General features: G+C 46.2%; 1 protein-coding gene across 8 annotated transcripts in view; it reads right to left on the bottom strand.

The window, feature by feature from the left end:
- The window catches only part of ARRB1 (arrestin beta 1), a 179,496-nt gene that overhangs the window by 86,569 nt on the left and 79,573 nt on the right, over nt 1-13,354 (bottom strand). For all 8 annotated transcript variants that reach the window (XM_051987096.1, XM_051987102.1, XM_051987100.1 and 5 more), the window contains 2 exons: nt 4,678-4,708; nt 3,697-3,757 (listed from right to left, as the gene is read on the bottom strand). In XM_051987096.1, the coding sequence (XP_051843056.1) occupies nt 3,697-3,757; nt 4,678-4,708 (92 nt within the window). The remainder of the gene's footprint in view (nt 1-3,696; nt 3,758-4,677; nt 4,709-13,354) is intronic.

Genomic DNA, 13,354 nt, shown 5'->3' with positions numbered 1-13,354 from the left:
GAGCTGGGAGGGCTCTGAAGAGGTCATGTGGGGAAGCTCTACCCTGTGCTGGAGAAAAAGAAATTAAACTGCCGTTGGGAAGACCTGAGACTCTAACCCAGGACTTGTGGTTGTTTTTTATACTTCGTTTCAATCCTACCCTGAAAACTGTACCCCCAACCCCACCAATGCTACCCTGGATCAGTAAACCCTTCCTGCTGATATCCCTCAAGGCCCACTTTGGATGCCACCTCCTCCAGAAGGTCTCCCAGGGTCTCTCTTCTCCAATAAGCGAGTATTCTCTCCCTTCAGCTTTCATAGGATTTCATGGCCCTCCTGAGGTGTCTGTCCTTTTCTAATTCACATTCTATTTCTCTGAATGTGTATTATCTTCCCCTACCAGATGGTTTCTCATTTATCTCAGTATGTCCCCCGGCCGTGAGCATGGGACCATGCACAGAGCAGATGTTTAGTGAATGTTTGTTGGATGAATGAATGAGCAAATGGACCGTGAATCTACCAGCCTGACTCCCATACTCTCAGTCCAACCCCGGAGCTTACTACCTGGGGCATCCTTAAAAGCCCAGAGAGGTCCTTCATGTGTTGCCCTGCCTCTCCGAATGGACAGGACCCTTTCTCCTTAATGGCAGAATTCCCTGTCTTGATGCTCAAGCCCTAAGCCTCCTCTAGTAAGCTCCCTAGAAACCACAGTTCCACAGCCAAGAGAACCCATGGGGAAAAGGGAGTGGGAGTGTGGAGGGAAGGCTGCCATTCTCCAGTACTCCCAGCCTGCTTTCTCTGGCTCCCTGGGCTGAGCCAGCCTCCCCAACTAGTGCATCCCAAGCTCCAAAGCTGGACCTTCCAAAAGGGGTGCATCTTAGAATCAAGATCATGCCACGAGAGAGCCACCAGAATATTTGTAGGGCACGGGAGCATCAGAGCCGGCATTCCGGGAGGGTCTGGAAGTTTACAAAGTGTGTGATTATCTCATTAGGCTCTCACATTGACCCCTACAGATAGTAATATTACTGTCCCCATTTTACATATATGTGGCTCATAGAGATCAGCTCCATGTCACCTAACACAACGTGTCACTGGTGAGCTGAACGACAAGTTCTGCCACACCAAAAAATAGCAACCAATCTCCTAGGGCTGACCCCAGAAAGTCAGGGCTGAGAGAAAGAGGGCCTTAGAACAAAACACACAAAGTCTCAAGGCCAGAAGGAACCTTCGAGATCATCTCAATTTACAGAGGGAGAAGCTGGGGTCCAGAAAGGGCAAGAGGTTTGTCCAGGATCACAGTCAAGCTGGGACCTTGACTCAGGATCCCCAGGTCGGGGCTCCTTCCATGCCAGCAGCAGCCTCTCTTTCTCTTGCAAGGGAGAGAAATTAGAGAATGAAAAGCTTTTTGCAAAAGTATAATCAGTAGAATTTGTAATTAAATAGGTTTCAAAACATCCCCAGGGACAGAAGATAATACAGCAGCAAGGTCCCTCTCCTCCCCTTATTTTCCCTTGGTATGTACCCTGTCTTTGTCTTCCTTTTCTCTGTATGTCACTCTATCTGTTCTCTCTTCTCTTCTCTCTCTCTTATAGGGGTGTGTGTGTGTGTGTGTGTGTGTGTGTGTGTGTGTGTGTGTGTTTATGCAGGGAGGAAAAAAGGAAGAGAGAGAAAAAAAAAAGGAGAGAGAAAGAGAGGATACATACAGAGGAAAAGAGAAAGAAAGGAGAGAGGGAAAGAGGGGGAGAGAGAGAAAAAGTGGGGGAAAACAGAGGGAAAGAGAAAGAGAGAGAGAGAAAGAGAGACAGAGACAGACAGACAGACACACACACACACACACACACACAGAGAGAGACAAACAGAGAAATAGGGGAAATAGAGGGAGAGACAGACATATAGACAGAGGGAAAAAGAAAGAGACAAGAGAGACAGAGACGGAGAGACAAAAAAAAAGAAGAGTGAGGAAGGGAGAAAGTAGGGAGAGATAGAAGGAAAGAAAGAGTGAGAAAGAACGAGAAAGAGGGACAGAAAGAGAGAAAGTAGGGGGAGATAGAGGGAAAGAGAGAAAGAGAGAAGGCGGGAGGGGAGAGAAGAAGAGATAGAGAGGGAGAGAGAAAAAGAGAGGCAGGTAGGAAAGGGAAAAGAGAGAGGGAAGAAAGAGGGGGAGAGAGAGAACCCAATTTCATAATTCTTGTTTCTTTCTCTTCCTGTGTCCTCTCCTAGTCACCATCTCTCTTTTTGTAATATGTTTTCTCTCTCTCTCCATCCACATCTCTCAGACTTTTTCTTCTAAATTTATATTCAATATGTTAATACTACTATATAAATATTATGACATATTAATAAAAATTAAATGCAAATCCTCTTCTGTCTAAACCTCTGTCTCTGCATGTGTGTGTGCACAATGCACATGTTCCATCCCTTTATTCCTCACTATCTATATCATGGTCACAGACCCTCACAGAGGGTCACAGAGATGAAAAGAACCTTAGGGATGGAAGGATCTTAGAGCTGGAAACAAGGCCATGTCTTTTGGACTCCTGATTCTTCAGCTAAAGAAACTAAGTTTGAGGAGATAAGTGGTTTTCTCAAGGCTATCCAAGTAATAAGCATCAGAGGGAAGGCTCTGGTTTATCATATGCTCCAATGACAAAATCACTTCCCTATCTCCCTCCTTTGACCTTTAGTCACATACTCTTCCTTATACTCTCCCCAGTCTGATTCCTAGCTTTCATTATTTGAGCATGCCCTTTCTTTCAAAATTAATTAAATTTATTTTTAATTTGTGGAATAAAACAAGCATTTCCACAACACATAATTTTAAAAGATGACTACTTGAGAGTGCCTTCTTAATATGCTACTCTATGCTATACTCCCTGTCCCTCTCCCTTTTAATATACCCTATTTCTTTTCAATAAGGTATGGCTATCAATAAGGTACAGGTTATGTGGCTTAGCCTCCCAAACCTTAATGATACCTATGAAGTCAAATTTGCTTCAGGACCTTTTGCTTGTCGCCTCAGCTTTTAGCATTATCATAGCAACAGAGGCACCCGAAGCCATAGGAATGCAAGAAATGGCGTGGAGATGTACATATTGTGTATCACTGCAGATGAAGAGGTCTGGGAAAGGGAGATATCAGAAATCCCCCCGAAGTGAGGAACGTAGGGGATGAGTTCATATCCCACCTCTGAAGCTCCCCCCCCCCCCCACCTGCCAGGATCTGAGTTTCTTCATGGTAACATGACAGGGTTACCTCGATCGTCTCCAAGGTCCCTTTTTCCATAACCCTATGGATTCAATCCTGATTTTCTGACTCCAGAGCCAGTGTCCTCGCCATTGGACCTTACTGCGGCCCATCAAATTCAATCCTGTATGAGAATCAAACTCAGAGAAGGGCAGTGTTTTGCCGAGGTTTATATGGCGGGTCAGGAAAGACCTGCAGGTTGGAGACTCTTTCCACCGTAAGGCACTTGGGCTTAGGCAGCCGTCATGAAGCCCCGTGCTCCCAGGGAATCTTTTCTGTTGCCTGCCCTCAGCTGCACGAGACCTTTCCTTTCCTCCTACGTTGGTCTCAGCAGAGTCCCGGGCCTGACATGGAGGCCTAAGAGACTCTGAGGATGACCACCTACTGTCTCTGATCCTCATCTTTCTGGGAGTGGCTCCTTCCTCCCTGCTCATGTCTCCATCCCCCCAACCCCAACCAACAGGGATTTACCGACGGGGTCGACGATATCGATGTGGTCGACAAAGTCTCTCTTTCCCAAGTAGACAGTGAGCTGGGGAAGAGACAATGAGAGAGTTAGAGGTGGGCCAAGAAGGGCAGCTTCCTGGGGGTCCTCACCAAATCCTAAACCAGCTGTGGAGACCCTTTGGCTCTCAGCCCTTGGAGCCGAAAGGAAGCTTGGAGATTCCCCCATCCAAGCCCTTTGTTTTACAACTGAGAACAGTGACCCTCCCAAAGTCAGAGGGAAAACTAGGACTAAATCCCCTCCTCCCAATTCATGGCTCCTTCTAGCCCATTCTTCCCTCTCCCCCGAGCCTCCTGCCAAACTCTGCCCTCGCTGTCCCTCTCTCAAGACTAGCAAGCAGTATAGCTCCCCAGGAAACAGGGAAAGGAGTAAATGGAGATTCTGAAGCGCAGAACCGTTGGGGATGGAGCTTCCAAAAACTGAGTGTATCCACTCCTTGAGATCCTTGGGACAAGCTTGAACCTTCTTCTGAACAGAGCCCTCTAAAAGTGCCTTCTCTCAGAATAAGGCAGTAGTGAGCAGTAGTCTGGCTTGGGCAGGGGGAAGACAAAGAGGGAAAGCCACACATCGGGAATAAGACTTATTTTACTGATTATCTTGACTTAAGAAAGTGATGGAGAAAATTTTAATAAAGCAGGTCACACTTAAAAGTATATTGGGGCTACATTTTTTTTCCTCAGAAAACTAGTTGTTAAATATTTATCAGTATTCCCCTGGACTGGAGACTGTCCCTGAGAACAGGGGATATAATTCCTTCTTCTAGCCCTAGTGTACTCTTTTTCTTAGATGGGTTACTATGTAGATTTGTTTCTAGTTTATAGGAATCAGGTAGAAGCTAAGGGCAGTGGGGAGAGATAGATAGAGAGGGAAGGGAAATTTTATTATTATTATTATTCAGTGAGAAAGAGGAAAATGAATGCAAAGGGTGATTAATATACTGTACTCACCTTCCCATTTGGACTTGCCTTCTTGAACACTCTGTAAAAAAGGGGAAAAGAAGGATAATATGTTAGCAGGGCATGAAGGAAGTGAAGCGCAGCCCTGCCCACCTGAAGGAAGGAGGACATAGGCTTGTTGAAAAGATATTTAGGTAGATAGTTGGCCCAGAAAATACAATCCTGGTCCAGGAGTCAGAAGGACATGAAAATAAATCTTGCTTCAGACAGTTGCTAGCTGTGTAACCGTGGGCAGATACTTAACTACTCTGAAACTCAGTTTCCTCACCTGAAAAATGTGATTAATAATAGTACCTATACCCCAGGATTGTTATGAAAGTAAAATAAGAGAATATGTGTTAAGTGTTCTAAAATTAAATTGAATTGCTTATAAATTTTGTTATATAAACATCATGTTTTTCTTTTCTTTTGTTTCATTTCTTTTTTCATTTAACAAAATCTCTTTTCTTTCTTTCTTACATCCTCTACTACAGAAAAACAAAAAACTCTTATAACAAAATGCACAGTCAAGCAAACCAGATTGTCCAAGAGTTAGAGAATTCTTGTTCCCCTTATTAGAGAATTGCCTTCTCATTTGACAAGAGAAGTAAACTGAGATCAGAAAAGGTGAGTAATCACACAGCACGTCAGTGGCTGAGGCTGAGTAGGCCAGCCCTTAATCTTCTGTTTCCTGGGTCCAGGATGTTTCTACTCAACAGCCCTGAAGGCCTTCCTTTCCCTCTCCACCCAAAAGGTCCTTTCTGCCTCCTGCTTCAGGCACAGGGCCCAGACCATTTCATGAAATGAACAGATGTTTGTTGAACTGGATTGAATGGAATGATGAAATGCAGATTAAAACAACTGAGGTTTCTCCTCACACCCAGCAAATTGGCAGAGATGATGAAAGGCAGAAATAGTCAACGCTGGAGGGGAATGTGAGAAGATGCAAACACTAATGTGCTGTGGGAAGAGCAGTAAACTGGTCAGACCATTTGGAAAACAACTTGCAATTATTTGAGAAGTCCCTCCAAGGTTTTATGCGCCTGGACCTCGCCATCCCACAAACTGGGCATAAACCCAAGGCAGTCAAAGACAGAAAGGAAATTTCTAAATCTACCAGGATACACACAGAGACACTTTTTGCAGTAGTAACAAAATGAAAACACAGTTGACTGCCCATCAACTAAGAAATGGCTAAACAAATCATAGTATGTAAATATAATAGAACAGTATTGAATGGTGAGAAGTTACAAATAGGAACAACTCAGAAAAATATGAACAGGCATAGAGAGCAGAAAGAACTTGGAGAACAATATATATGCTGTCTAATAATAATAGCAACTAGCATTTATGTAATACTTTGAGGTTTAAAGAGCACTTTTATATTTATTATCCAATTTGATTTTCAACAATAATCCTGTTCGGCAGAAATTATTATTAGCCCCATTTTACAGATGAGGACATCAAGGCTGGGAGGGTCCTAGAGCTAAGGAAGTATTGGAGGCAGGATTTAAATCCAAATCTTCCTGGGTCCAAGGTCAGCACTCAGTGATCTACCGGGCCTAAAGGCTGCTTCCATGTATGATAACATACATGAAAACACGAGAGGCAATCTGAGAGGACACAACTCAAATACAAGGACCAATTATGGTTTTAGAGAACAGATGTTGAAACCTATTCCACTCCTCTCAGCAGAAGTGATGAACTACAGCTGAACAAAGTTGCTTACACTATCAGTTTGTTTCCAGACGATATTGTTTAATTATCTTTCTTTGTCACTGGGAAGAGACTGGGGAGTAAAGGGGGGGGCAATGCGCCAGGGGCAGCCCTATTCCAGGAAATGACTTCAGTAAAATAACAATAGCAACAACAACAATAATGACTAGCATTTATTTATATAGCACTTCAAGATACAAATATCTCATTTGATCCTCACAATTCTTAAGAAGTGGGTGCCATTATTATCCTCTCTTTCCAAATGAGGAAAGTGGGGCTAGGAGTGAGTAAGGGACATGCCTCCGGTCACATAGCTAGTAAGCATCTGAGCCTAGATTTGAACTTAAGTCTTCTTGATTCCAGGTCTAGGTCTCTATTCAGTGTACCCATAAAAATCAATAAAGCTCTAAAAAGCTGGATTAAATGGCCAATAGCATGAAACAAACTGGAAGGAAGGTACGAAGAAAGTGAACAACAAAAGAAAAATATAGAAAAAAGAGAAGAAAAGCAAGAAAAAGGAGAGGGATGAGAGAGAGAACAAGAAAGAGTCAGAGAAAGAGGAAGGTACGAGAGAGGGAGGAGATAGAGGGAAAGGGAGAGTGAAGAGAGAGTGAGGGAGAGAGCAGGAGAGAGAAAGGGAGGGAGAGAGATGGAGGGAAAGAGAGAGAAAGATGGGGGAAGGGGGAAGAAGAAAGGGAGGGACAGAGGGAGAGAAAGAGAGGGAGAAAAAGAGAAAGGGAGAAGGGGGAGACAGAGGGAAAGAGAGGGGGAAGACAGAAGGAAAGAGAGAGAGGAAAGAGTGAGGGAGCGAGCAGGAAAGAAAGGAAGGGAGAAAGAGAAGGAGGGAGAGAGGAAGAGGGAGAGAGACATATACACAGAGACAGAAACAGAGAGACAAAGATAAAGAGACAGAAACAGAGATGGGAGCAAGGAGGGAGAGAGAGGAGCAGAAACAGAGAGACAGAGAGAAGCCTGCACTAGTTGTTTCTTGTCTTGGATTTCTCTTCCATATGATTCCAGAAAAGCCCTGATGTCACCAGAAAAACATCTGAGTGACATGAAACTCCAGAAGCCCACGCAATGCACAAGCCTCCAGTTCCTTGAGTTTCACGCCATGGCGGGTTCTGAGGATGCTCAGAGCACATGGGCTCACCTCCCACGCGGTGTAGGAATCCCCCAGCAGCCTGCTTGGACAAGTCCAATAAGGGGAGCCCCTCACTTCCTCCAGGCGGCTTGCTAGAAAGGCTTTGGGTCCTTTCCTGAGCAGAATTCGGATTCCCTGACTGCCCTCTCTCTCCCATTTCTGCCTCCTGGGACCAAACAGAACAAGTCTAACCCTTTGTTTACAGGGCCACCCTTAAGCCACTCTCTGATGTCCTCTGTTAATTATTTCCAATTTATCCTATTCATATGCTTCTCTGCACACATGCTGTTTTCTCCCTCATGAGGTTCTGAGATGCCTGGTACACAATGGATGCTTAATAAATGTTATTAGTTGATTGATTGGATAGTTGAAAACAGCTCTCATGGATGTATTTATTTGTCCTTCACCTCCGGCCCCAAAATCTTCTCTTTTCAGACTAACTTCCCCAGCCCTCCTAGCAGTGGCAGGTCTCCAACCCCCCTTCTCTCCCTCATCTCCCTCCTTCTATTAGGCTGAAGTTTGTCAATGTCCTTCCCAAAATGTGGCCACCGAGCTGGCCCCCCAGAAGGGCCCCAACCCGGGCACGGGATAAGGGAACTGATGCCCCCCCTTGTTTTGGACACTAGAACTTTATTCATTCAGCTGAGGATAGGATTGGCTTTTGTTTTGTCACTGCCCCACTTAAACCGATGGCAAGTGCAAATGCCATCCACTGACAATCCTTGGGGACTTTTTACACCAACTTCTATCTAGCCATCTCTCTCCTAGCATGGACTCATGGAATTCACTTTTCAAATTACTCCAATTTAGTCAGTCAGTCAACAAACATTTATTGAGCACCTACTAAGTGCTAAGCACTGGGATACAAAGGAAGGCAAAATCGGTTTCTGTCCTCCAGGAGTTCATAAAGCAACTAGGGTTCAGAAAGCAAGCAAACATGTACAAACAAGTTCCATTCAAGACTGATAGGAAAGAGCTAACAGAAGGAAGGCCCTAGAATTAAGGGAAGTGGAAAAGGCTTCTGTAAAAGGTGAGATTTTAGCTGAGACTTGAAGGAAGCCCAGGAGGCAGAGAGGAGGAGAGAGAGCATTTCAACAATGGAAGGCTCTTTCCCAACAATTGAGAAAATGAGCTTTTCCTACAGGAATGGGCTGTCTTGTGAGATCCTGGTCACTAGAGAGCTTCAAGCAGAGGGGGAAGGGAGGGAAGGAAATGAGCATAGTTATTAAGTGCCTACTATATGCCAGGCACTGTGCTAAGTGCCCCCTCAATATTATCTCATTCCATTCTCACACCACCCTTGGAAGTAGCTGCTATTATTATCCCCATTTCAGAGGTAAAGAAACTGAGGCAGACAGAGGTGAAGTGATAAACACAGAGCTACCCAGTTAGCTAGTGAGAATCTGAGATAGAATCTGAACTCAGTTCTTCTGGATTCCTGGCCCAGAACTCCATGCACTGCAGCTCAGGGCTTGGGAAGAATCCTGTTTCAATGCTGAGACTAAGTACACTGTGGGCGCTCATTAAACGCGAGGACTCTGTGCATCTAACAGCCTGTTTAAAAACTGGAGCCCCCTAGTTACCTGAAGGATTCCCCCACAACCCCCCACTCTCATGCCCTCAATCCTGCCCTTCAGCCGGTCCCACCTCCATGATGGATCAAGGGGAATAGAGAAGATAGGATCCCTGGTCCATTGTGGGTTTGGCTGGGTCACCTCTGAGACCTCATCTAGTTCTGAGAGAACTCCTTCTCCTTCCTCCCCTTCCCTCAAAGTGCTCTCATTGTGTGAGGAGGAGCATCTGGGAGCACGAACAAGTAAAGAGATCTTTTTACAAGATAGGAGCTGGAGCGACCAGGAGGGGACGAGGATGGGATTTCTGTTGGAGGTGCTCCATGAGCCTGGTTTGCAGAGGTGGCGAGTGGACCCTGGCTGTGGGGGCAGCCTGGGCAAAGGGAGATGGAGTGAGCAGCTCAAAGCCCATGGGGAGGAGATGGGCTCAACTACAAGAGCAGGGAGCACCCACACTGACTCCTCAACTGCCCAAATCCCACCAGAGACACTAGCCAGAGGCAAGTCACTTACCTAAGTAAGCCTCCGTTTCCTCCTTTATAAATAAGGGGTCGAATTCGATGCCTTTAATGGCCCTTCCAGTTCTATATCCGTGAAACATGTGAAATAAGCTTAGAGAGCTAGCCTGGAGTCAGACATACTGGGAAGCTGAGGGGCTTATACTTCATCCCAGAGGTAAGAGGGATATATAGGTTTTTGAGCTGGAGTACCATACTTATTAATAATAACAACAGCAACAAAGGCGTAGCATATATAAAAAATGCTTTAGAGTTTGCAAAGCACTTGGTAAATATTATTTTATCTTTATACTAACTCTGGGAAGCAGATATTATTATTATTGTTATTATTATTATCCTCAGAAACTGAGGCATTAAGAGGACAGGAATTTGCCCCAGGTCACACAGCTAGTGTGTCCAAGGGCAGATTAGAACTCTGGTCTTCCTGACTCCAGGTCCAGAGCTCTGTCTCCTGTGATTTTGGCAGTTGTGTGAAAGGTACTTTAGGGAAAGCAAAGACAGGAAGCCAAGAACCTAGTTACAAAACTGTTGTAATAATAAAAGCAAGAGGGGGCAGTTAGGGGCCACAGGCCTGGAATCAGCCTCACACACTTACTGAACAAGTCATTTTATGCCTTTTGCCTCCAAAATAAAACAAAAAAATTTTAAATTAATCCAAGCAGGAGGGCTGAAGGCCAGAGTGAGGGCGGAGGGCGAGTGGAGGGTTGCAGAGTGAGAGGAGCCACCCTGATGAGCAAAGCCTCCCAGACACGGCTGGGCCAGAAGGGCAGACAGTGGGCAACACGCGCCATGCCGATGGACACACCAGCATGCACCCACCCTCACGCAGCGCGCCCTCCCAAGCACACACATGTGCAAACATGCGTGCATGACGTACCCATACGGAGGCGGCATACGCTGGGGACATTGCCTCTGGAGTCAGGAGGCGTGGGCTCGAGCCCCAGCCGAAGGAGCTGGGCAAGCCACTTTATCCCCCGGGGCCTCAGTTTCCTCTTCTGTAAAATGACAGTTGTGCTAGATGCTAAAGGGCCCTCAATAAACAAGGCAACCACAAAAACGCTCGTTAAGCCAACCTGAATCTCGGAGGGCTGGGAAGCAAAGAAGCCTCGGAGCTCACAAGGGAAGGATGCCAGGGCCCTGGAAACTGCATCCTGGGATGCTCAGTACCCGGTACAGGCAAAGCTCGGCCAAAGTTCTGGGTTCGAGTCTTGGCCCGGCCACTTTGTTGGCCTTGGGGAAATTGCTTTCCTTCCCTGGGCTGCAGCCTCACCATTTGTAAATCGAGGGCTTTGGAGGGCATGGTGTCTAAGGTTCATTTCTGGTTCTAAATCCTATGCACGACTCCAGTGAATAAGCACACACTGTCTGTAGTGGAGAATTGGCTTCCAAGAAGGGAGATCTGGGTACCCCGGCTGGGCGAGACCCTCATCTTCTCTTAGTCCCAGGTTGTTCATTTGTTGAACGGGAAGGCTGGACAACGTGACCCACACCCCAGAGTCATTCTTGGAAAAGGACCAACAGCAGAGAACAGATAGGGGACCACCTATTTCCACAAAATGAGGTTTGTTCTCCATCAGCCATAATGTTGCAGAGCCACACTGATCTCCCCGTGAGAGCAGGTTTCCTCACCTGCACCTCCTCCCATCAGGGAAGCTGCAGGCCCAGTGCACACCAAAAACCACACACATGCACACGTATGTTCCCTCACAATACACACAGGTCCGTAGAGATACCACGCAAGTGCACAGGCACCTGCATACACAGCACAGGAGGGAAAGGGGGGCTCAGGAACGCTCTGTGTAAGAGACAAACACTGCCCTCCTCCCCACCCCAGAATTATCTCGGTACTTCCATCTCCACATAAATATTTATTAATATCCTGTTTGGGCCGCGAAGATGCCCTGGCGAGGTAAGCTGGCGAGATCGTCACTGAAAGTGAGAAACAAAGAGAGGATGTGTGAATCCCTCAGGAGAGACGGCTCCAGAGCTGGCTCTGGGCCTGACGAGGGGCTTCTGCAGCCTGCACTGCGCACAAATGCGGCCTTCTGCCTAGGAGGAAGTCAGAGAGTCCTTTCAGGCTGGGAACTAAGAGAACTGGCTGAGAAGCCCTTCAGAGGGGTCTTTCCCCATGTCGGTCCCGCAGCTAGGACTTTAGCATTTCCAAAGTCCTTCCCAATTTTGATATTCTGAGGATAAGAATCAACATAATCACCACAGTGAGGTTTTTTCTCAAATTCACTAGGGTGCCCCCTCGCCTTCCCTGCTGATGCTGGGAAATGGGGCTTAGGGTCTCCTTATCATCTGACCCTATAATGTTTGAGACAAATGTGGTATAGTAAGTAGGGAGAACCCTGGCTTTGCAGCCAGAAAGGTCCCTCTGGCATTTATAACTGTGAGACTTTGGGCAGAGCAGAGTCTGGATGATTTCCCCATCAAGGAAATTGTGGAGGAGACCCCTATGTCAGGAGTATGAATGAGAAGTAGACTTGGAGTCCTTTAGGATTCTAGTTCTAAGATCCTTGGATCCAATTTTCTAGATTCTACAAATATCTTGTGGTTACTTGGTTGTTTTTCAGCCATGATACTAAAAATAGTTTGACATTTCCTTCCCCAGCTCATTTTACAGATGAAGAAACTGAGGCAAACAGGAGTAAGCGACTTGACCAGAGCCGTACAGCTAGTAAATGTCTGAGTCCAAATTTGATCTCAGGAAGATGGTCTTCCTGATTCCAGGCTGATTTTCAGCACCCTACTGTTCTATAATTCTAGAAAATTCTATTGTTCATTTTCTACAACTCTAAGATAAACAGATTTTTCTAAGGAAACTTAGAAATAAATATTCTGGTCTAAAACATATACGCCCATTTTGTAGAGAGGAAATCAGAGCTTCCAGGGGTCACCCAGAGAATCAGCGGCAGAGCCAAGCCTAGAAACTAGGAGTCTTGTGAATCTTCCCATGAAAGCCCGCCGTGTCGGAGTCCAACCCCACTAAGAAGCAGGGCAGACAGAAGGCCCTGTGGAAGAAGATGGTCACCCCACTGCTCCCCCAAGGTCCCCAGGTCATCTCAGACTTCGGCTGCGGGCTCCGACACCCCTGGGCCTCCAGGTTCTTTCTCTATGGGGACTTGTTGCCCTAGATTCTGACCTAGTTCTCCAGGAGGGAGAGAATAGTGAAGGCATCCGAAGGAGGTGGTAGCTTTGGAAACACTGCCTGGAACAAACAGGGATTGGTGTTAACCCCCTAGGGTGCCCCACTTAGGGAGAGGGGTGAGACTTGACCTGCTTTCTCTTTGCCAGAGAGAAGAACCAGGGAGGGAGGAGGGAGGAGAAGGAAGGAAGGAGGGAGTGGTGATTGCCTCCATAGCCTGGGACCTCTGCTCAGGTGTGATAGTGACTCTGACCACTCCCACCCCTTCTGAACCTCAGTGCCTTCTGTAAAATGAATTCAACTCAGTGAAATGTTTATTCTTTGAATACCAATTGTGTGCATGGTGCTGGGGATAGAGAGCTGGAAAGTCAGTCACATAATTCCTAGACCCAAGGAGGGGACCACTTCCTGTTTATATTCCAAAAAGAAAGAAATGACACGTACACAGATAAGTATGACAGTCACAGACTTAAGAGGATGGAAGGGACCTCAGAGGTAATCTAGTCTAACCCCTCCATTTTTACAAATGAGGAAACTGAGGCAGGTGGGGGTATAGTCAATTACAGAGTCACAGAGGAGGAAGTAGCATTTG

The sequence above is a fragment of the Antechinus flavipes genome, chromosome 3, assembly GCF_016432865.1.
Source record: "Antechinus flavipes isolate AdamAnt ecotype Samford, QLD, Australia chromosome 3, AdamAnt_v2, whole genome shotgun sequence".
Classification (NCBI taxonomy): Eukaryota; Metazoa; Chordata; class Mammalia; order Dasyuromorphia; family Dasyuridae; genus Antechinus; species Antechinus flavipes.
Note: the sequence above shows the minus strand (reverse complement) of the source record. Positions and strands in the feature narration are given on the sequence as shown.